Genomic DNA, 21,387 nt, shown 5'->3' with positions numbered 1-21,387 from the left:
CTCAGTGTAGGGACCAAAACTTCCCAGGGCGTGTTTCTTCCATCGACAAAGAGTCTCCTTGGTTTCATCCTGCACCGAAGGCGAGAAGGTGGAACACCCTCGTTCTTAACAGTGCGGCTCAAACCATGTTCACCAAAGAGGAGACCAGAAACCTGCAGAAGAGGACGCGGTCACTGGTGAGGGGCGTGCACACACCGATGCTGCCAAGCCCGCCTTCTCTAAACACACGCAACGCCCAGACTTAGAATTCCATTCCCTCCATAATGGAGCAGAACAAAGATAACTCCCAGCCATCTCTTCCAGTGGCGGCTGAATTCCAGCCATTTCTCTGTGGGAACCCATACAGACCCCCAGAGTTGATACGAAGAAGATGATTTTCAACGGAAGACACTTGAGATTTCAAAGATGCAGAAAACAGCTTTTTCAGAGCTCCCCTTATCTGACTAGGGGCAGAGACTTCCCAGAGCCAGGCTGGAACCAAAGCCCTTCCTGGGGATTTTTCTCTGGGCAGAAGGAAGACATTGAAAAAATGGTCACACGTGCATAAACAAACATTATCACAGATTTTCTTTCGTATGTTTATCAGTTTTTAGAGAGAGAGAGAGAGAGAAGTGAGGGGAGGAGATGGGTGGAGGAAGACAGACAGATTAAAAAACAACGAGGTGAGAAAGATCCATCAGCTGCCTCCCTCCTGCAGGCGTCCTGACCAGGGATCGAACCCACCACCTTTCCGTAAAGTGGACGACACTCCAAGCAGCTGAACCTCCCGCCAGGACCGGAGCACTTCTTCCTGTAAAAACCCACTGTCCTGCCATGGAAGCCTTTCTCTGCCACTCCCTTTCCCCTGTTGGATTAGGTTACTCGCCTTTATCTTTCATTATGTGAAGGGGCCACTTCTTTCGTGTGCTTCAAATGCACTTCTGTTCAGTTTTTTGTCAGTTACTCGCTGAACCTCAATTGGTGGAGAAAGCAGTTATCATCCCAGCAACCCACTGACTGGCGCAGGACACACCCATGTAGCCGCCCCTTGGCCCGGCCCAGGGTCCTTCCTTACCCTGTTGGGGCCTTGCCCGCCCCTTAAAAGGCCGGGTCGTGGGCAGACGCAAGGCCTGCTCGTGTGTGGTTGTAGGGGAAGAACGTGAGTGTAATAACTTACCGTCGTAATTTGAACATTTCACCTAAAATGCCATATGGTGTGCATGTGTGTGATGTTGTTTTATCACAGAATTACATGATTTTGGTTTTGTAGTAAAAAGGGGGGCATTTTTGTGCCTGACCCTGTTTATGACTTTTTAAGTCTTCTGCTTTCACAGGGCCCACGGGGCCCACGTGTCAAGAGTCTGGTGAGAAAGCACCCAAATCCAGTGTTCGCGGTCGTGAGTGTCCTTCCCTGCGAAGCAGACGCCTTCGCCACAGTGACCCAGCCGCCTCGCCAAGCCAGGGCATCTCGCGGTGACTTCGCACCACCCCCCACCCCCCACCCCCATCCCACTCGTCTGCTCAGAAGGGGGTTCAAGCCCCGGAAACGCCGGGACTCCGGATTTTACCCCTAAAAATAGCGGACTGCTCGTTCCGAAGGCACCGCTCACTGCCCACTCCCCTTCCAGTCCAAGCGCTGGGACATCAAAGCCTTTTGCCAGAGGACGAATGTGGGGCCCAAGTCAGACCAGCATCCTCAAAAGAGGATTCCATTTGTTTGGTGTATGGTACATTTTTAGCAAAATCAAATAGAAAAGGGACCTGAAATACACGTAATATTTCTCCCCCTTTTCTGGGGGGATACAGAGCCTCCGCCCCCAGCCCCCCGCAATGTCCAGGCCTTGGGCTTCAGCCCTGGGGGCGCCCGGCTCGTCACCGGCAGCCTGTGCAGAGCGAGATGAGGGGGCGCCCGGAGCTGCGCGTCCAGGCTCCGGGGACGCGGCGCAGCGGCCCCGGGTGAGCTTACCTGCAGGGCTGCAGCGAGGAGTGGAGGGGCCACGACCACACGCCGGGGCACCTGGGTGGAGGGGGCAGACGCTGGACGCGGAGGATTTGGGACCCGGACTCGGGAAGGGGTGCAGTGCAAACGGCTGGGGAGGGGAGAAGCCCTCGAGGGGGGCGGTGACGGGGGGGGGCGCGTAGGAAACCGGCGGCCGCGCCCGAGCCGGGACGGAGGGAGCCCGTGGGCCCCCGGCTTCCCCCCAACCGTGGTCGGTGGCTCAGGGCCTCGGCTCCCGGCTCCGCCGCCGCCGCCACCCTCCTGGCCGCTGGGCGCGAGTCCCGTCCTCCTCGGGCGCCCAGGTGATCCGAGACCCGCCGCCCACGCGCGGCTCGGTCCGGGCCGAAAGCCCCGGGACTTTAAAGACACGTGCGCCGCACCCCGCCCCACCCGAACCGGCTGAAAGCAATCAATCCCCGGGGCGGGGCGGCCGCACCTGCGTGTTCTCCGCGCTCTGGAGGGAGCGCAGCCCCCGCGGCGCCCTTTCTAAAGGGACCGGAGCGAGCGCCTGGCAGGGCTTCCAGCAGGTCCACAGCCGACGGGGGGCTTGAAAAAGACGCCGTTTCCGAATGATCGGAGGCACCGTCGTGTGAAAAATAACACGAAAGGGGCGTACTCACGTTCTCATGACTTTCTTGGCTTTGATTTGGCAAACTGGTTTCATGTGGCAAGTGCCTGGCATTAAAAACACCAACTTGCACCTGTAAAACCACGGCCTGAAGACTGGGTCACACTGAGCCGAGCACGTACCTTCGCGTCTCAGGTACACCTGTGCTTTTTTTTTTTTTTTTAAATTAGTGTTGTTTGCGACAGAGAACAGGCGAATGTCGCTGTGCTTAATCTGCTGCAGAGGCATTTGTCCCGCTCCCTCCAAAAGCTCGTGGCGCAAACTGTGCCAAGGTCCCCAGAGGCGACCCCTCTACGCCCCGCTCGCTATTCCTTAGCAGATGCAAAGGATGACAAGTGTCAGTACTTCATACAACTAGATTTAATAAGTTGTTATTACAGAAAAAAATGAAGTCCAAACTACAAAGTTTAAGCAGTTGTAAGCGGTAGCTGCGTCGAGCTCCATGTGTAGTCACAGTACTGCAGTTCCTACAAGCGACACGAGTCCGAGCCCCGGGGGCGGAAGCTGAGTAAGGGTCACCAGAGCGAAAACAACCCGAGGACAGGCGATAGAAGGTACAAGACGTGTAAAATTGGTCGTTAGTTGAAAAACAAATACAGAGATCTTAGCTGTGAACACTCTAAAAGTTAAGTCCATTATTTTGACAGCAAAAATACAAATACCGAAGACTTTATACCCCAACAGAACTATATCCAGAAAAGAAAAAAAGAGCAGGAGTTTCCGGTATTAGCACCCGAGTTTTCTATTTGTTGCGATTAACTTCATCGTCGTACACATTTAAACACCCCCCAAATCACATACCAAATTCCTGACTCATTGAGGGGCATAAAGTCAACAGCATCAGTTATAAAACACTCTGTGGTAAAATGGGACAATACTGCAGCTGAGATAGAGAAGTTTGGTTATCATTAAAAAAGAAAATGGAAAATGTTAGCCGACATACCATACAAACTGGTGAAAAAGCAACAATCCATACAAATAAGCCAGATTTAACAAAAGGATACTTTTTTTTCCACTAAGCTGTGACTAAATCTTTCACTCAAACCTTGCAAGTAGAGATGTCACAATACTCAAATATTTAGGTAGGAGCTTTACCCAGTTAAATACCATTTGGTTGCTAATACAATAGATAAAATTAAAACTAGCAGTTATTTGCTAAATTGCATAAATGCAATACATTCTGCATTAGCCCATGCCTCACTAACAAGCTATAAAACACAAGATATAAGCAGAGATCTAAGCGTAATCTTTATACCACTAAGCAAGAATTTTCCAATTTCGTTTCTTCTGTTCCTAATCACTTATTTGTGGTAAATGTAAAATTCCAACCAGTGATACCCAATTTGAGTTAAAATTTTACATCACGACTTGATCTAATCTATATATTATTTACAGAACTGAATACATAGAGCATACCCAAAAGCCAGCTCTGGACACGCGTCTCTCCAAGTGATTGGTAACCTCGCCTCCGTGGCAGCGGACCTGCGAGAGGCTACCAAGGACTCGCAGAGACACCCCTCTACCTACAGCAAGTCCTGGGATGTTCCGTTTACGCAACACCAGCTTTGCAGTCGGTGGTCTGTTCGCGTTCGCTTGAGGCGCCACCACAAGGACGCGCTGCCTTGACGGCACCGCTTAGGGGCGAGGCGGGGGTTGGAGAAGCAGCAGGAGGGCGGACAGATCATGCTCGGAGTGGTGCCAGATGTGTTGCCACAATAAGGGACAGTTAGGGACAAACAAGGGGCATAGGAACAGGAAGCAGGTGGGAGGTGAAGGGTGGTGAAGGGAGGCAGAGGTGGAGACTGTCTGTCTGCAGTGGTGGCGCCTGAGAGTGCCTCGGGGTGCTCCGCCCGCTGAGGGGGGGGCATCGCCACCCGAGTGTAACTACACGAAGGTGGTGTCCTCCCAGCAGCCTCCTTTGACTGACAGACGTCACCACTGTGAATGAATGGAGAAGATGTGGCCTGGGCGAGAGGCACCGTCTCACACGTGGACAGCAGTTGGTGGCAATTCACACACACACACACACACACACACACACACACACACACACACACACACACGACATAATGAAGAGTCAGGGGAAAAGCAATGAGGCGTCCCGCTGACCTGGCCGGGCTCTCCACCCGGCGGCACTTCACTAGGGGTGACTCCGTGCTCAGAGCCACAGAGTGGGTTGCACTGGTGTTGTATAAATGCACCGGGACATCCTGCGGGAGCTGTACCGGGACATCCCTAATCTCACGCTGACCCACTGGAACAAAGGAAAAGGCTTGTCAAAATCTCACATGTTCTGCTCATTCTGTCATTTTATTACCCGATTGTTCATTACAGTTTCCAACCACTTTACACACCCAACTGTTTTCATTGTTGTCACACTATTGTAAACCACATCAGCAAGTTAATACATAAAGCTTTGCATTTCAAAAAACTAGACACTTTAGTAACAATATTACAAAGGTTTTAGCTTCAAAAATAACTGAAAATGAAAAAAATAAACTTTTAAAGAATTAGCATCATAAAATTAATTTATTCCAAGTAAAAATACAAAATAATATTATGACATTGACCAGATATGAAAGTCCCTCCCAGAAACAACTCTATTAATGATTGAGAAAGCACTCCTTAAAGAAAATACGAAATAAAATGAAAAATATGTAAATATGTTTAATTTTTTTCTTAGCAAAAAATCTTTCTAAAAATAACAATGAAAATTTGTCTCAGTACAAAGGCTACATTACTATTGAAAAAATACCAGCATGAAGAAAAGGTACATATTTGACAGTAGAAAAATGATTTCAGTGAATCACAATGTCTAAAGTTTGCAATGAAAATAAATCTGCAATAAAGATTTATGCCTTTTTTCTTTTCTTTTTTTTTCTATTTTTTATACAAACAGTACAAACAGTATTGCACATAACAACAAATAGTCGAGGTTAGGTTATAGCCTCCAAAAAATCGACTAGTTCAAGTGTCACATCAAGGAAAGGCCACAACAGGACCTGTGGTACCCAGGGGCTCCCCAGTCAAGTTGCAGGTCAGAACACCTCTGTGTTTTAAAAAATAATTTTTTGAAGGACCCTCTCTTTTAATAGAATGTTAACAACTTGGGGGCACATTTATTTACAAAACAAAAGGGAACATGTTATAATTTAATAAACTAAAAAAGTTCTCTTTAAAAAAATACAAACAGAAGAACTCTTTCACAATCCTGGTCAGTCAGTCGTGCACAGTCAACGCTTGATTATAAATATACAAACGAAGGGAAAGTCCTTTCCACCATCTATTCGCAACTTTCAGCACCAAATGGAGTCTATTTTTTGTAACCTATTCTTCGTGACAATGTTTTTTCGCTTTCATGTTAAGCTTTATGCTGTACAATCTTTCAGCTTTTTAAAAATCTCAGTGTTATTTTAGTACATGAAAGAGGGGTGCTTCTTCAAAAAGTTTTGCTTCTTTCACATAATTAGGTAGATTTCTGTAGGTTAGATATGATCTTTAATATTATAGTTATAAAGCTCTAACTTCTTCATTTTCAAAAAACACAAATAAGCATGAAAAAAATAAAGTTACCCATCTGTTAAATCATTTTTCTTGCAGAATTAAATTAATATATATTTTTCTGAATAAACTTACTTAGAAAATATCATTTTCTCTCCTATATTTCAAAATTGAGGTATTGCAAAAGATCCTGTCAGTCAGAAAGCATGCCTTTTTCCTTAAAAACAAACGAACAAAAAAGTCTTCAGCCAGCTTTTGAAAACTGTCTAGAATACAAAAAGTAGTAGTGCATAACAAAATTTCTTGTACGGGTGGAAAAAAACCACAAACACAGAAAGAAAAAAAGAAAACAAAAACAAACAGAAAACCACAGCTGGGCCGGAAAAAAGCAATTACTACCAAAAAGCCCAGAGGTAACCTCAAAGGGGGAGAATTCTAATAAGCATTTTTAATCCAGTAGAAAACTACTTTGTTTTTCCTTTTTGAAACAAACTATGGTTTGAGAGCTGGTAATTGCAACTGAACGCTGGAGAAACCAAATGGAACAGAACGAAAACGAGCGACATCGACTTCAGACAGTACAAGGACTTCACAGCACACGGAACGCGGCGATTTAAACCTACTCTGCAGTGTCATATCCAGTCAGATTGTCCCCAGAATTCCAAACACAGGAAGAAGGTTAAAACAAGTTTACGTAGTCTCACAACCGTTGTGTGTGTTTATATATTACTATCTGCAGCCCAAGAGTGAATGCTAAAAAAATGTCCATGGTAGCATTAGCAGGTCTGAATTCTATTCAAGCTTTACAGGATAAATCCAGGGAATTAAGTAGTGAATTTCTTACCCAGACAACCAACCCTGCCCAGGCCATCTTGTTTTGTAGACATTTCTTTAGCATCACCAGCACGCAACTTTCTTAAAATGTGCCTAGTCTGTCAATCTGACAGCTTATCTCTATATACTGTATATATTCCTAGTGTTTGTAAGCTAAGATGAGCTCTTTGGTTTTCTGGACAAGGTCTGAAGCTATGTAAAAATGGTGCAAGCACTAGGAGATTGTAACTAAGAGCTCATGTGTTGGTTAATAGTATACCAGTTATGAACGGTCAAGTTCATCAATGTCTGACACAGAGGCTTGAAACAGTTAAGTTTGATCACAGTTAGACATAATCACTTTACTATATAAAATAAATTGCACGATATATAACAGAGCACCGCAAAGTACTTCATCTACCATCCACAAATTTGCTTTAAGAATATCCTACACCTAGGTTTTATATTGGTGGTAATATAGGTCCTTCTGTTACGGGCTCTTCCTAATTTCAGAAGCATTCCATTTATTGAGGCATGCCTTCCTCCGGTCAATTACCAATTCTTTGAATAAAAAAAATCTTTTTTAAAAAAAATCAGTATTTTATAGCTTATATAGATTCTTAATTTGTGCATCGTGGGAAGGTTTTATACTAGACATTGGATATAAAATTTATTGCATGCAGCAACCTGATTAAGTAAACATGCAATCAGAAACGGCGACCTTCCGCTGAAGCTTTCTGGAATCTACTCCGATCTCCTTTCGGCAGCTGATTCTATCCCTAAATCACAAAAGTGTGTTGTTGGGGTTTTTTTTCCATTGATGCCTTAGCCTGAATAGAGTCTTATGGTATTAATAATACCATTTTAATAGCAGCAAAAGCTATTGCAGCATAAATTTACATGACACTAAAAAACCTAACCCAAATCCTCAGCAAAATAAAAATCAAACGTGAAGGAAAAATAAGGATTCAGCTTATGAGGTATCCTTACATGTCAAAATAGAGAGCAACTAAAGGCTTATCTTCATTAAGGGTTCACCTTGCTCTAAACGACCCGACTAATGACTGCTGAGCTGTTGCCAAGTTTCTGCTACATTTGCCACCTACTCGCGGTTATTACCTTTGGTAAGTCTTCTCCTAGGGGCAACTCTCCAAATTTCCGAAAATAAGTGCATGCTCCAGTTCAAAAACAATCGGAACAACAACACAACAACAACAAACAAAAAAATCACAGACAGTGACCTGATGGCCGAGGATGAGGATGGCAGTCTACGTACTGTCACCGGGGACAAATCCGGGGTGAGAAACGAAGGTACCAAGCAGACAAGGTGTGAGAATCAAAGTGCAAATCAGTACCGTGATACACTCTGCAATTCTGCATTATACTGGACATTGAGTTCAGTAATATGACTGTAAATAATAATAATAATAAAAAGACCCATTTCTTCTTTAAAAATCGAGAACGAATGCACAGATTTCCAGAACACTGTAAGCCCTGAGGCCGTGCCCTCTCTTTTCCCTCCTCGTCAGCTACTCCAGTACTTGTGGTGGGTCTGCCCGGCTCAGCTCCAGCGGAACGGCACGTGCCGAGGGCGGTCGCCTCCCTCCTTCACCAGCGGTTTGTGGAACTCCCGCCCGGCGCGGGAGTGTATGCTCGCCCAGCAGTATTCGCAGTAATACTGCAGACAGGTGACGTTGGCACAGAAGAACGGGGCAAACTTCCCGCCACAGCGTGTGCCCTGGCACTCGTCACACATCTGATCATCCAGCACATATGGCTTCACTTCCACCTGGACCCAAAGAGGAGAGACAGGACAAGGTTTAGCAAAGCTTCCGCACGTTTCTCCCGTCCCACAGTTCACAGTGTAGCTTAGCCAGACGTCTCCGTCAGGGGCCACTTGGAACAGCTAGTAACAGACCGCAGCTGGAAGAACCGTCTTTGGAATCCGCCCCTTTGTGTAGCAGCTGTGTGATTGGAGGCGAATCCTTACCTCTCTCCGTGCTTCTGTGTGCTCTGAGTACCTGTGAAGCGGGTGTAACACTTACACGCTCACTCATCTGTCTGTAAGATGGGAAGACCGGAGTCTACCTCAGAGGGTGAGGGTGGGGATGAAGAGAGGTAGCACACGTCAAGTCCCCGGAGCTGAACCTGGAGGCCAGACAGCCCCCGAGGATGCGGGACCAGGAAGAGCATTGTGGGGAGAGGAGCCAGCTGGGATGAAGCCTGGCAAATGCAGGGCACGTGCCTGGGGAAGGGTGTGGCAGGAGCCAGGCTGGAGGGGACGCACGCCCGAGACTGGCGAGGCAGGCCGAACGAAGGGCGGCGCTGCCATGGGCGCTGGGCTTCGAGTTTTAACGACACGGCTGAGGTCCCGGTACTGTATTCACTGGGCTGGAGGGAAAGCGGGCACTAGTGAGGGGATAAGAAGCTACATTAATAACTGAGGCTTTTAAAAGTGTTTTGGACTTTACTGCCTGAATTTTTCCCAAGACTGAGAGCTTCAACAGAGGAGAGCTTTCCATCATAGTCCTTGGGGCTGGGGAGGGGCGCCACGCCCTCTTCCAACCCTGCTGTCTGACAGGGTCCGGGCATGGAGGAGCCGAGTTCAAGGAATTCGTCTCCCCAGAGGAGAATGTGGCATCCAAAATGGGTTAACAACTGGCTGTTTTATTTTAATTATTTTACTCTTGCTACTGAATATAGACATTGTACTGTACTTACTTATTCCCATGAAAACCACCCAAGAAGAAGGGACAGTTCAGGGGAAAACGTTAGTATTCCCCACGGAACTGCCTGAAAGGATGGAAAAATCCCCACAGATTCCCCTCTCCCTTATTCAGGGGAGTATAACAGCCAGGGTGATATAATTGTTAACCATAAGGGAAAACATGCCAAGTTGTATAAATTACCCTGGTCTGAGCAACTTAAAGCAATCAGGACTGCCATGGTGTACCAGAAATAAGAAAAACAAGTTAGATCTCTTAAATCAACAGTTAAGACCACTTAATAAAGAACCAGGTTATTGTTGCAAACACAGGTTGTGCTGCCAACAGTTGAGGGAATGGAAGAACAGATTAGAAAGACTTTCCCATGACTGTCCTTATCCTCAGATACAAAGGGTCTTCCAAGAAGACAAGTAAAAACTATATAGACCCCTACCCACAGCCCAGGGATACGGTCGGGACGGTTGAGATGCATCTGCAAGGCAGAGGCAACTGTGGCTGGATTTCCTGTCTATCTCTCCTTACATGTTTGTTTGGGTGATCAAAAGGTGGTGGGATTGTTAGACACTTGTATTTCAGGTTCATCGATTAGCATAATTCCAATGAAGTTGTACAAAATAATTTCTTGACCAGAGAACAAAGTCCCTGAATGTCTAAAAGTTGTTGGAGTAACACTCCTTTACCTTGAATAAGAGTATATATCAATTAGACAGGCAAAGAAATAGCTATTACAAACTAAGTACATAAAAACAATTACTAGGGAGTCAGAGTTTATAGTACACAGAGAAACATTTTAGACAGAAAAGGCTAGATAGCTAAGTTAGACATCACAAAGGCCTTATAATAAATTTCCTATTACCTCTACTCAATCTAGCATATCCTTTTGCCCCATGACGAATTCTGAGAAATTTTAATATACAATAAGACATTCAAATTCTATACATACAGCTATTTCTAATTGTCTGATTTATGGCTCTCCTGGTCAAAATAATCTTTGCTTATTATAACAATCTATGGGAACTTTCATTTTTTTCCTGGTTATCTTTGTATTGATTTTTTCTGCTTAACTGATCATGCTACACTGCAAATGCTAATCACTACCTAAAATGAAAATATAAAAACCTGCCTGTACTTGCAATCAACGGAACAGAGCTTCGCTGTCCTTTGAGGCGTGTTGTCGTCTGTTACCCATCGCCAACGCCTTACCCACCTTCGGGAACCCCTGGACCCTGCCGTGGCTGGTCCGTGGCAGTGGGGGGTGCATTTTATACTCTAAATGAAGCAAGACAAACACAACTTGCCTTCCCCCCACGTCCCCTTCCCCTAGAACCACCAAACAGGAACACTGTTAATGGTTCATCACGTGTTACGAACCAGCATGAAGGTGACAAATCTGTGAGTAGGCTCTGACTCCAAGAGCCATTCTCGGAGAGAGCAGCCACTGTGGCCACTGGGGCCACGGCGACAAGGACCCACCCTTTCTGACATGACAATTTAGGCATCACCTCTGGATGCAGCCAGGAGGTGAGGCAGGGCACGAGGTGAGCAGGAAAGGTGGGGACGGCCTAGGACGAGACACTCGCCGTCCCTGGTTCTCCTCGCCTTCTGAAGGCGCCCTCGCAGGCCTGGCCTCCTCTGGGGTTTTATCTCTGGCCATGAGTTCCAGCCCGCACGTCCACTGGCCAGTCGGCTCTTCCTACTTGGAAAACCCACCTGAGAAGACCTGTGCCAGGTCCTCATTAGCCAGGGGAACATGCCTCTACTCTGGCTTTAGTTCCCTACCTCCTTATCCTCAACCTGAAAGGTAGTAAGTGGGCTTCAGAAAAGGTGCCCTGGCTGCTGCAGCTCAGTGGACTGAGTGTGGGCCTGCAATCGCAGTTCAATTCCCGGTCAGGGCACATGCCTGGGTTGTGGGCCAGTTCCCAGTGGGGGACACATGAGAGGCAACCACACATTGATGTTTCTGTCCCTCTCCCCTTCCCCTCTAAAGATAAATAAAATCTTAAAAAAGAAGAAGTATCTCACATTCACCTTTGCATCATAATTAAGAATGTAGTGGGGTCCTGGTGTCATCTGCCTGGGTTCAAACCTAGTCAGTAGCTGTGAAACCCTGGACATGTTGCCTCATCAGTGCGCTGCAGAAGAACAGCTCGTGCTGCCCGAGGCTCCTGTGAGCGCGAATGAACTAAAGCACACGACACACAGCGAACAAGCTCCAAGTGCAGTCGTCACTCCGCTGCTTCCTCTCTGATCAGGCTGCTGCCACACACACCTGGGTGTGTTCAGTGCTGACGGCCTCTGCGCCGACCCCAAAATCCTTCCCCGAACTCCAGGCTTCCCGGGTTCGATTCTCCATGCACAGGTTGACATTTCAAGAGCCTCATCAAAAGCCAGATTCTCCACAGCCCCGCTGCTTTGGAGTATAACCAGGTACTTCCTCCCTGTCTCCTCCGGCTCGGTTGTTAGCCAGAGACTTCATGACCTGCCCTAATCACTCTCCCAACTGATTTCCAACTCAAATCCCACCTGGTTTTTATTTTTACTTGCACTTTCTCTCTACCTTAAATGCTCTCCCTTAATGCTCAGCCCACCCAATAATTTCATGTCCCAAATGAGGCTCAATCTTTCTTTTATTTTTCTTTTTTAAGATCAAAGTAATAATCTAAAGCAAACAATTCAGTAGCATTTAATACACTCACAATGTTGCACAACTACCACATCTATGTAGTTTCAAAACACTTCCATCACTCCAAAGAAAACTCTGTTACCCACAAAGCAATTACACACCCCACCTCTCCCTGGCAACAACCAATGCACGTTCTGTCTCTCAAAATTGTCCTATTTTATTTTATTTTCAAACTGTAAGAGAAATGTTATTTTGAAACACTACAGAGGTGGCAGTGATCCACAGAAGCAAAGGGCTCAGGACACAAGCTACTGAGGCACAAGGAGGGGCCCTGGGCGCGGAGCAGGGAGGAGGCGGAGGCGAGGCTGAGGGGGGAGGCGAGGGGGGACGTGTGGGACATGGAGGGGAGAGTGGAGGGGACGGGGCAGGTGCAGGCGCCCTCCCTGGAAGGAGAGTGCTGTTCTGCACACTCTACGTACATGTAATCACCTGCTACTGAATGTGGCCTTTTGAACCTGGCTTCTCCCACTTACAATACTTAGAGGTTCCTCCACGCTGTAGCAGGCAGCAGTATTCCATTCCTCTTTACGATGGGATAACAGTCCACCACATATCAATGTACACAGCACAGTTTATCTACCAACTCGTTTGCTGATGGAATTTTGGGTCGTTTCCACCTTTTGGCTATTGCGAATGGTGTTGCTACGAAAGTATGTACATATTTTTGTTTCGATACCTGTTTTCAATTCTTTTGAGTATATGCTTAGGAATAGAATTGCTGGCGCATGTGGCATTTCTGCTTCACTTCTGAGGCACTGCCAAACTGTTTTCCACAGAGGCTGCAGTCTTTTCTATTCCCACCAACAACGCACCGGGCTCAGGTTTCTCCACATGCTCACTCACCGGTGCCACTGTTCCCACTTTTACGACCTCTGCCATCCCAGTGGGTGTGAAGAGGGGCCCCAGTCGCTGGGATTTCCGGTTCCCTGCCGACCAATGGCTTGGAGCTTCTTTTCCATGTGCTTAGTAGCCGCTTGTGCATCTCCTCTGGAGAAAGGCCTATATCAAGAGCTTTGCCCATTTTTTAATCTTGTCTGTCATTTTGTCGATGAGCTGCAAAAGTTCTTTATATATACCAGATACTAGACTTTTATCAACATGACTTGCAAATATTTCCTCCTATTTTGTAGGCTATATTTCACTTTCTTGATAATGCCTTGTGGTGCACAAAAGTTTTTAATTTTGATGAAGTCCAATTTATCTGTTTTTTGTTGTTATTCTCCTTTTGATGTCATCTAAGAATCCACTGCCAAATGCAAGGTCATGAAGATTTACTCCTGTATTTCTTCTAAGAATTTCATGGTTTTAGCTCCTATATTTAAGTTGACTGAGTTTGAGTTAATTTTGTATTTAGTGTAAGGAAAGGGTCTACTTCATTCTTTTGAATGTGGCTATCCAGCTGCCCACAGCACCATTTGTTGATGAGATTTTTCTTCACCTACTGAATGGTCTCGGCAATCTGGTCAAAAGCCTACTAGAGGCCGAGCCTTCCTCAGCTGTTTCAGTCCCTCGGGGATCTGTTCCTTCCTCCTCTGGACCTGCCACTGTGCATCGCTTATCCGGCATTTCCTGCCTACGTCCTGCATGGCCAGCATCTCTCCTTAGCTTCGAGAAGGGCCCTGGAGCTGGACAAGCTGTGGTAGACCTGGGGGAGAGTATGTCTGCAGAGGTCATGGACTCTTGAGGGAAGGGAGCTACATGTTTAGCAGTGCATCTAACCTGACCTCCTGTCCCTCCATCTGAAGGCCAAGAAGGAGCCACGATGGTGGAAATGAGTCCCCTGTGCCCTGAGGCCAGAGGACTGGTGGTGGCAGGGTGGGCAGGGAACGAGCGGCCGCCGGCTTTTCCACCTCAGGCCATGAGCTGAGTGAGGACCGCGCTGCTTCTACCACCAGGTAGATGCCGATACTGGGGGTGTCCCAGTAACCAGACCTAAGCCCCAGCAAGCCTAGAAAAGGGGACCCAGCAGTCAGAGAGAAGGCTGGTCTGAAGGCACAGAATCCACACTCCGAGGAAGATGAGGAGGAGGGTGGAGGAGGACAGCAGCCGTCTGCCCCGCACACAACTAGGAACAGCGCACTGCCGAGGACTCGAGTCTGCGCAAAGGAGACCGTCTGGTGATTCTCAAACGAGCAAGCAAGCAAACAGCACGGTGGCTTTTGTTCGGGTATAGAACCAGCGTTGTGGTTATATGGGGTCTTTTCCCTCTGGATCTCTCTTCTTAAGAGCACAAATCAATTTCTAAATTGAGGTTAAAGTCACAAAAAACTAACAATTTTGAAGTGAATGATTCAGAGGCATTGAATACATTCACGGTGTTGTGTAACCGCCACCTCCACGGAGTTCCAAGACATCTGCATCACGGCTAGAGGAAGCCTTGTACTCCCAGTTTTGCTCTTTAAAGGACTCTTTTAAAGAGGTATTACTGAATTATTTAACTGAATTATCTCAGGATAAAATTATATGACGCCTGGGATCTGCTTCGAAACAATCCGGGGTGAGGATGGGGGGTCAAGGTGCAGACGAGACAAGGCTGGTCACACGTTGGCCTCATCACCCGGGTGAGGGGACACGGGATGCTGTGACTGCTGGAATTGGGTGATGGGGTCTGTTATACTCCCCTCTGGACTTCTGCTCTATTAAAACTTCTTTTTCTTCCTGCCCCCTAAGGAGGAACAGCACCTCGTCACACCACCGACCGAAGCGAGACAGCACAGCACGCTGCCGCTTTGCCCAAAAGTGGTGGGAAACGTTTTTATTATTTGGAGGCAAAAATATTTAAACTGACTTTCTGCCTAATTAAGTTACTAGATGAAGAGAGGATAATCCCTATTGAGATACAGTTTAGTGGCCTAAAAGATGGAGTGGAAGAAGTATTTCAAAAGCTCTGGAAAAATAATTTAGAAAAGTAAATAATGAGAGAAAGGTAAGAAATTTTAGACTAGATCCAGAACCTAATATATAAACGACCAAAGCCCCAGAACAACAACAACAAAAAGACACAAGAAAAGGGAGAAGTCCTGAACTGCATGTCAAAAATACCGCCAGGTCCAGTCTGGACAGATGAGACAAACACAGACCACCAGGGAAAGAGAAAATGATGTTACATGCTCCAGGTGAAGAGAGCTCATTCCTACCTCCTGCAAAGGAAAGAAAGCAACAAATTGGCACCAGACTTATCATCTGCAATACTGGAAATCAGAGCACCGAGAAATATTCCCTATTAGGCTGAGAGAAAAAGACATCCAAAAATTCTGCATCTAGTCAAGATATCATTTCTCTGAAAAGAAGACTTGTAAGAAAATTAGTAGTTTTAGGATATTCTAAGAATAAAAATGGAGGCACTATTCTATTCACATTTGTAACAAAAACTGTAACTATTATGATTTACTCAAAATGAATCAAACCATAAAGACACAGGGCCTACATGAAGAAATATTTAAATGTTTTAAAAAAGAATATAATATTTTAAAAAATATTTTATTTATTTATCTTTAGAGTGGAAGGAAAGGAGAGGGGGAGAGAAATATCAATGTATGGTTGCCTCTCATGCATCCCCTGCCAGGAACTGACCTGCAACCCAGGAATATGCCCTGACTGGGAATCGAACCTTGGTTGTTTGGTTCACAGGCCCACGCTCAATCCACTGAGCTACACCAGCCAGGGCAGAATATAATATTTTTTTAAAATTCCAATTCGGTCTATATGTACAAATTAAGGGCAAGGTAACCTTTCTAATAAGGACTAAGGTAGCCCTTAGGACTACCTAAGGACTAAGGCTAGTGAGTCAGTTTAATAACTGACTGGAGAGCTCAGTTGGTTAGAGCATCATCCTGCTACACCCGGGATGTGGGTTTGACCCCCAGCCAGGGCACACACAGGATTCAACCAATGAGTGCACACATAAGCAGAACAACAAATCAATTTTTCTCTCTGCCTTCCTCCCGCTCACTAAAAAAGCAATAAATTTAAAAAAGAAAATAAGGACTAGAATCTTAGATGCTTCAGTAGAAAATAAAGATATTAAATATGTAAAAATACACTTACAAGCAGGAAAATATACTATGAGAAAAGGCAACAGGCAAATGATGAATTTAGAAAAAATTACAGATTATTTATATTATACAAAGAACCCTTAAAAACTGGCAAAAAGAAGATGTATCACATAGTGGAAAATGGGTAGAGAGTAATTCATGTCGGATTTCAAAGACAATCCACATGAACAGATTTTCACATTGGTTGGTAATCAGGAAAAAGAAAATTAGTATCGCTTTGTTATCAGACTGGCAAACATTTAAAAGAGGTGGTACTTATCATTTGCTGAAAGAAATGTGACTTGCCATGACATTTAAAAAGGAGCAAACCAGTAAATTATTAAAATTACTAGTTACTAAATTTAGTTAATTACTAAAATTAAAAATACATACACTCTTTGACCCAATAATCCTCCTCTTGGTTGTTGCTACTGGTGGAATCCCAGTGCTTAGAAATACAACCACTAGACATGAGTTCACATATAAAGTATATTTACTGAAGAACGGCCCATCATGGCAAAAAAGCAGAAACAAAGTAAATGGTTGAATAAAATGTGGTACACCTGCCCCCATGAAGTATCATGCAGTCATGAAAAAGACTGAATGCTCCACCTGTCAATTTGAAAGGACTTTCACAACATGGGGAGGTTAGAACATGTGAAATGATGGATATGAACTCCTATGGCAAACTGTAAAACAACTGTAAGGTAAAAAAATATGAATATTCATGCTGATGTATGAAAATGCAATCTGCATAAAACTGCACCTTCTGTCTATTCAGCCTCCCAGCTGAGCGTGGCAGGAACGCTCTTTCTCAGCTAAGGAGCCAGTTGACACAGCGCTCACCTCAGCAGATGCGCCGTGATGGCCTCCAGGCCAGAGGCACATGGTGAAGCTTTATTTATTTAACCAGCTGCCTCAGGGAATCACAAATTCCTCTTCAGTTACTTTTCCACAGAGCAGACATTTTTTCTTTTCAGTGCTAAAACATCTTCAATTTTGATTTTTTGATGGAAATCTTCCTAAAATGTAATATTTGTCCTGCCCCCTCTTAAGCAAGGGGTATTATGAATGTTCTTTATATACTGTGCCAGATAATACAATGCAGTTTCCTCTTTTTGGTCACCCTTTTCAGAATCTTCTGCTGCCACTTTTAATAGTACCTCTCACCGATCCTTCATAAATGTGCAACTTCCTATCATTTTCAAAAGGACTGAAAAGCTAGATAATAAAGTTTGTTAAGACTTGCAGGACTTCTGCCAAGATGGAGGCATAGGTAGAAACACTTTGCTTCCTCGCACAACCAAATCTAAAAACAAGAAAGTTTTAGCAACAATAAACACAACCAAACCACAGAAAATCAAACAATACAGAGTCTGAAAACAACGACCCGCTCAGCTAAACCAGCGACAGGGGCGAAGCCAGCAGCAGAGCAGGTTGGACAAAAAAGATCACTCCACTGGGCGGCGCACAAGCAGCCGAGGGCGCGGATCCCAGGTGGGTGCGGGGTAGCTACGGGAAGGCGCGGCGTGGCTGGCTGTCTGAGGTCGTGCATTTGCGCACAGATAAACCAGTGAAGAGACCTGCATTGAGACAGACCTCGCAGGCCCGGGCACAGGGCGGTGGGCTCGCACATTTGCGCACATATAAACAGGTGGGGGCAAGCGGTGAGGCGGACCTGGCGAGCGGAGAGGACTGCCATTGCTCCCTCTCTGACCCCGCCCCCACATACAGCGTCAGGATCCAGCGACCGGGGTGGCCCGGCCCTGGTGAACAACTAAGGCTCCTCTCCTCATATGTAACAGACACAAACAGATAAATACATGGCTCAAGAACAACTCAGAGCCCCAGAGCCAATAAATCTAAGCCATGAAGAAATAGCCAAACTTACAGATGCACAGTTCAAAACACTGGTGATCAGTATGCTCACAGAATTGGTTGATTTTAGTCACAAATTAGAGGAACATATGAAGGCTAAACTAATTGAAATGAATGGAAATGCACAGGAAACCAATAGTAATGAAAAGGAAACTGGGACTCAAATCAAGGGAGCAGACCAGAAGGAAGGCAAAAATGACCAAACAGAAAAATATGAAGAAACAAGAATTCAAAAAAATGAGGAGAGGCTTAGGAACCTCCAGGACATCTTTAACCCTTCCGACATCCGAATTATAGGGGTACCAGAAGGGGGAAAGGTACAGCCACCAGTGGAAAACTTATTTGAACAAATTATAATAAAGGAGAATTTCCCCAATCTGGCAAAGGAAATAGACTTCCGGGAAATCCAGGAAGCTCAGAGAGTCCCAAAGAACTTGGACCCAAGAAGGAACACACCAAGACACATCATGATTACATTAGCCAAGATTAAAATGAAGGAGAGAATCCTAGAAGCAGCAAGAGCTAAGGGGACACTCACCTACAAAGGAGTTCCCATCAGACTATCAGCAGATTTCTCAAAAGAGACCTTACAGGCAAGAAGGGACTGGAAAGAAGTATTCCAAGTCATGAAAACCAAAGACCTACAACCAAGATTGCTCTATCCAGCAAAGCTTTCATTTAAAATGGAAGGACAGTTAAAGTGCTTCTCAGATAAGACCAAATTCAAGGAGTTCATCATCACCGAGCCCTTATTATATAAAATGTTAAAGGGACTTACCTGAGAAAAAGAAGCTAAAAAATATGAACAGTGAAAGGACAGCAAACTCCCAGTTATTAACAACCACACCTAAAACAAAAGCAAACTAAGACAGGACAGCTAGATCAGGAGTGAGCCATAGAAATGAAGATCCCATGGAGGGTTAGCAACAGGGGGGTGGGAGGAGGAGAAGGGGGAGAAGGTACAGAAAGTAAGTAGCACAGACAGTAGGTAGAAAATAGATGGGGGGAGGGTAAGAATAGTAGGGGAAATATAGAATCTAAAGAACTTGAGACACGTGTTCATAAACTAAAGGGGGGAATGGTGGGGTGTGCAGGGTGGAGGGGAATGAAGGGGGGAAATAGAACAAATGTAATGGCATAATCAATAAAATTTTAAAAAAAGAAAAAAGGACCCATGGACATAGACAACAAGACAGTGATTGTGGGGTGGGGAAGGAAGTGTAGGGGGATAAATGGTAATGCAAAAAATACAATAAAAATAAAAAAAGTTAAAAAGAAAAAAAAAAGACTTGCATATTACATGGCAGCAATCAGAGTCCACAAGACGGAATAAGGCCAAAAGCAAAGAGTGTGGCCTCTGGATCGCTACTGTGCTCTCCGAGGGCTGCCATCCTGGCACTACTACCGCAAAGCTGCTTCTGGCACCTCCGCATGGGTGTTTGCCCAAAAGATACAACACGCACGTGACTCAAAGTGACCCACAAACACAGATGTGCAGGGTGGCTACCACAGCCTCTCCAAGGGCAAAGAGGAGGTTTGACCATTCAAATCAACAAAGAGAAGCCAGCTGCATAAAAGACATTGTAGTCAGGCGGTTCTATGGTAAGAAACAGCATTTCTTTTGGCCCTGATGGATTTACTCATGTGACTAATATTTATGGAGTGCCTATTCTTGGCAAGACACCAAATTAAAAACTGAATTACGCTCGAGTACAAGACACCGTTCTTCCCTAAAGTAATGTATGGTCTACCTGCGATTGTCTTACAGGCACTCTTAATCCATTTGCTGTTTTCGCCATACCCTCCTGTCATCTGTATGATGTGATGTGTCACTTGACTAGCCAGACCAGTTCCGTTTTCTCCAATACACAGATATATGGCTATTAAAATAGACATGCGTTTCTCTGTTAACCACCTAAATCAACTGTGGTATCGTCAAGCTATGCCACTTTGGAGACACCATCTTATTGGCATCACATTTCTGATTCGAGCCACCTCTGAAGTCCAAATACCAGAGCCCGACTGACACAGAGCCAATCACGTCACCAAACTCCCTGCTTCCAAGGGATCTGCAGGCACAGGAGATGAAAACTGCCTGTAGAGACACCTGAATTCATACCTCACAGCCAGTGGGGTGACCACGCCCAAGGATGCAGAGGGTATGTGTGTGTAACATACCGATGGGCTGGTGACCAGCAAGGAAAAGGAGGGCTGAAGGGGAAGCCTGGGTCAGGGGCTCTAAGAAGACAGACAAAGGGAGTAACATATTCAGAATGACGCAAAAAGAAAGTCAGACTTTAACAAACCGATCTCCATGCTGACACTTTTGTTTCTAACAAGCTAGAGAAAGTATTTCTCTCTGCAGTCATTTTGACAACAGTCAGCAAAATCTCCTCCCAACGTGAATGAAGCAATGGCAAAGCAGTCTTTGGTGGAAGAGAGGAGAGACCATAAACTATTTACAGGCGAAGAATTCCCTCTCCTTGGGCCTGAAGGGTTGCAGTCATGAGAAGGGAGGCATGCGTCAGACTCAGTAAACGGTTCTATGAAGGACACCTCAAAGCTGGTCCCTGCTGCAGGCTGCCCTGTGGCGACAGGAAGAAAACAAACTAAGCCTTTCAGGCGCGCAGCCACCCCGAGGCAGGGGAGGTGGCTGGAAGGTGGCTGGAAGCTGAGGGGGAGCGAAGATTGCAGATAATGGGGTCAGAGCGGACCCACCGGAGAAAGAGGCCAAGCGAACGGATGAACGTGAAGGCTTGTCCAGAAGTCAGGCCACTTCTCCTCACCTCGAGCAACAACGTGTTTCCTGCGTGTGTGATTTTTACTTGGTGTGTCAAAGCTTCTACATACATGTGCTTCTCATCTTCTTGGCGTGCGTCACAGAGTACATCTAGCCTGACCCCCAGTAACCTCGTCACCGTTCCCACCAAACGCAGCCTCTTCACAGTCACTAAAGCAGGCCCCGCACCAGCAGGCAACACTAAGAATGTTCAAGCATAAATTTTAAGTTTTCAACTGACTATGAGCCAGAATCTTGCTGTTTAGAAAGCAGATGACAGGTGCCTAGAAAATTAAAGTAGCAACATGAAAATAACTTTTCCTTACCAACCGTTATTCACAACCTTTCAGACTTGGCAAATTCAGTT

The 21,387-nt window shown here is 45.6% G+C and overlaps 1 protein-coding gene across 11 annotated transcripts in view; it reads right to left on the bottom strand.

Annotated features, from left to right (window-relative positions):
• Positions 1 to 4,893: 4,893 nt before the first annotated feature.
• CPEB3 (cytoplasmic polyadenylation element binding protein 3) overlaps positions 4,894 to 21,387 on the bottom strand; it is a 178,387-nt gene continuing 161,893 nt past the window's right edge. For all 11 annotated transcript variants that reach the window (XM_037156593.2, XM_037156590.2, XM_037156591.2 and 8 more), the window contains one exon: positions 4,894 to 8,709. In XM_037156593.2, coding sequence (XP_037012488.1) covers positions 8,482 to 8,709 — 228 coding nt within the window. In that variant the 3' untranslated portion in view covers positions 4,894 to 8,481. The remainder of the gene's footprint in view (positions 8,710 to 21,387) is intronic.

The sequence above is a fragment of the Artibeus jamaicensis genome, unplaced genomic scaffold (assembly GCF_021234435.1).
Source record: "Artibeus jamaicensis isolate MK-2021 breed Jamaican fruit bat unplaced genomic scaffold, CSHL_Jam_final contig_332, whole genome shotgun sequence".
Taxonomy (NCBI): domain Eukaryota; kingdom Metazoa; phylum Chordata; class Mammalia; order Chiroptera; family Phyllostomidae; genus Artibeus; species Artibeus jamaicensis.
The sequence above is the reverse complement of the archived record's forward strand: the minus strand, read 5'-3'. Positions and strand labels throughout refer to the sequence as shown.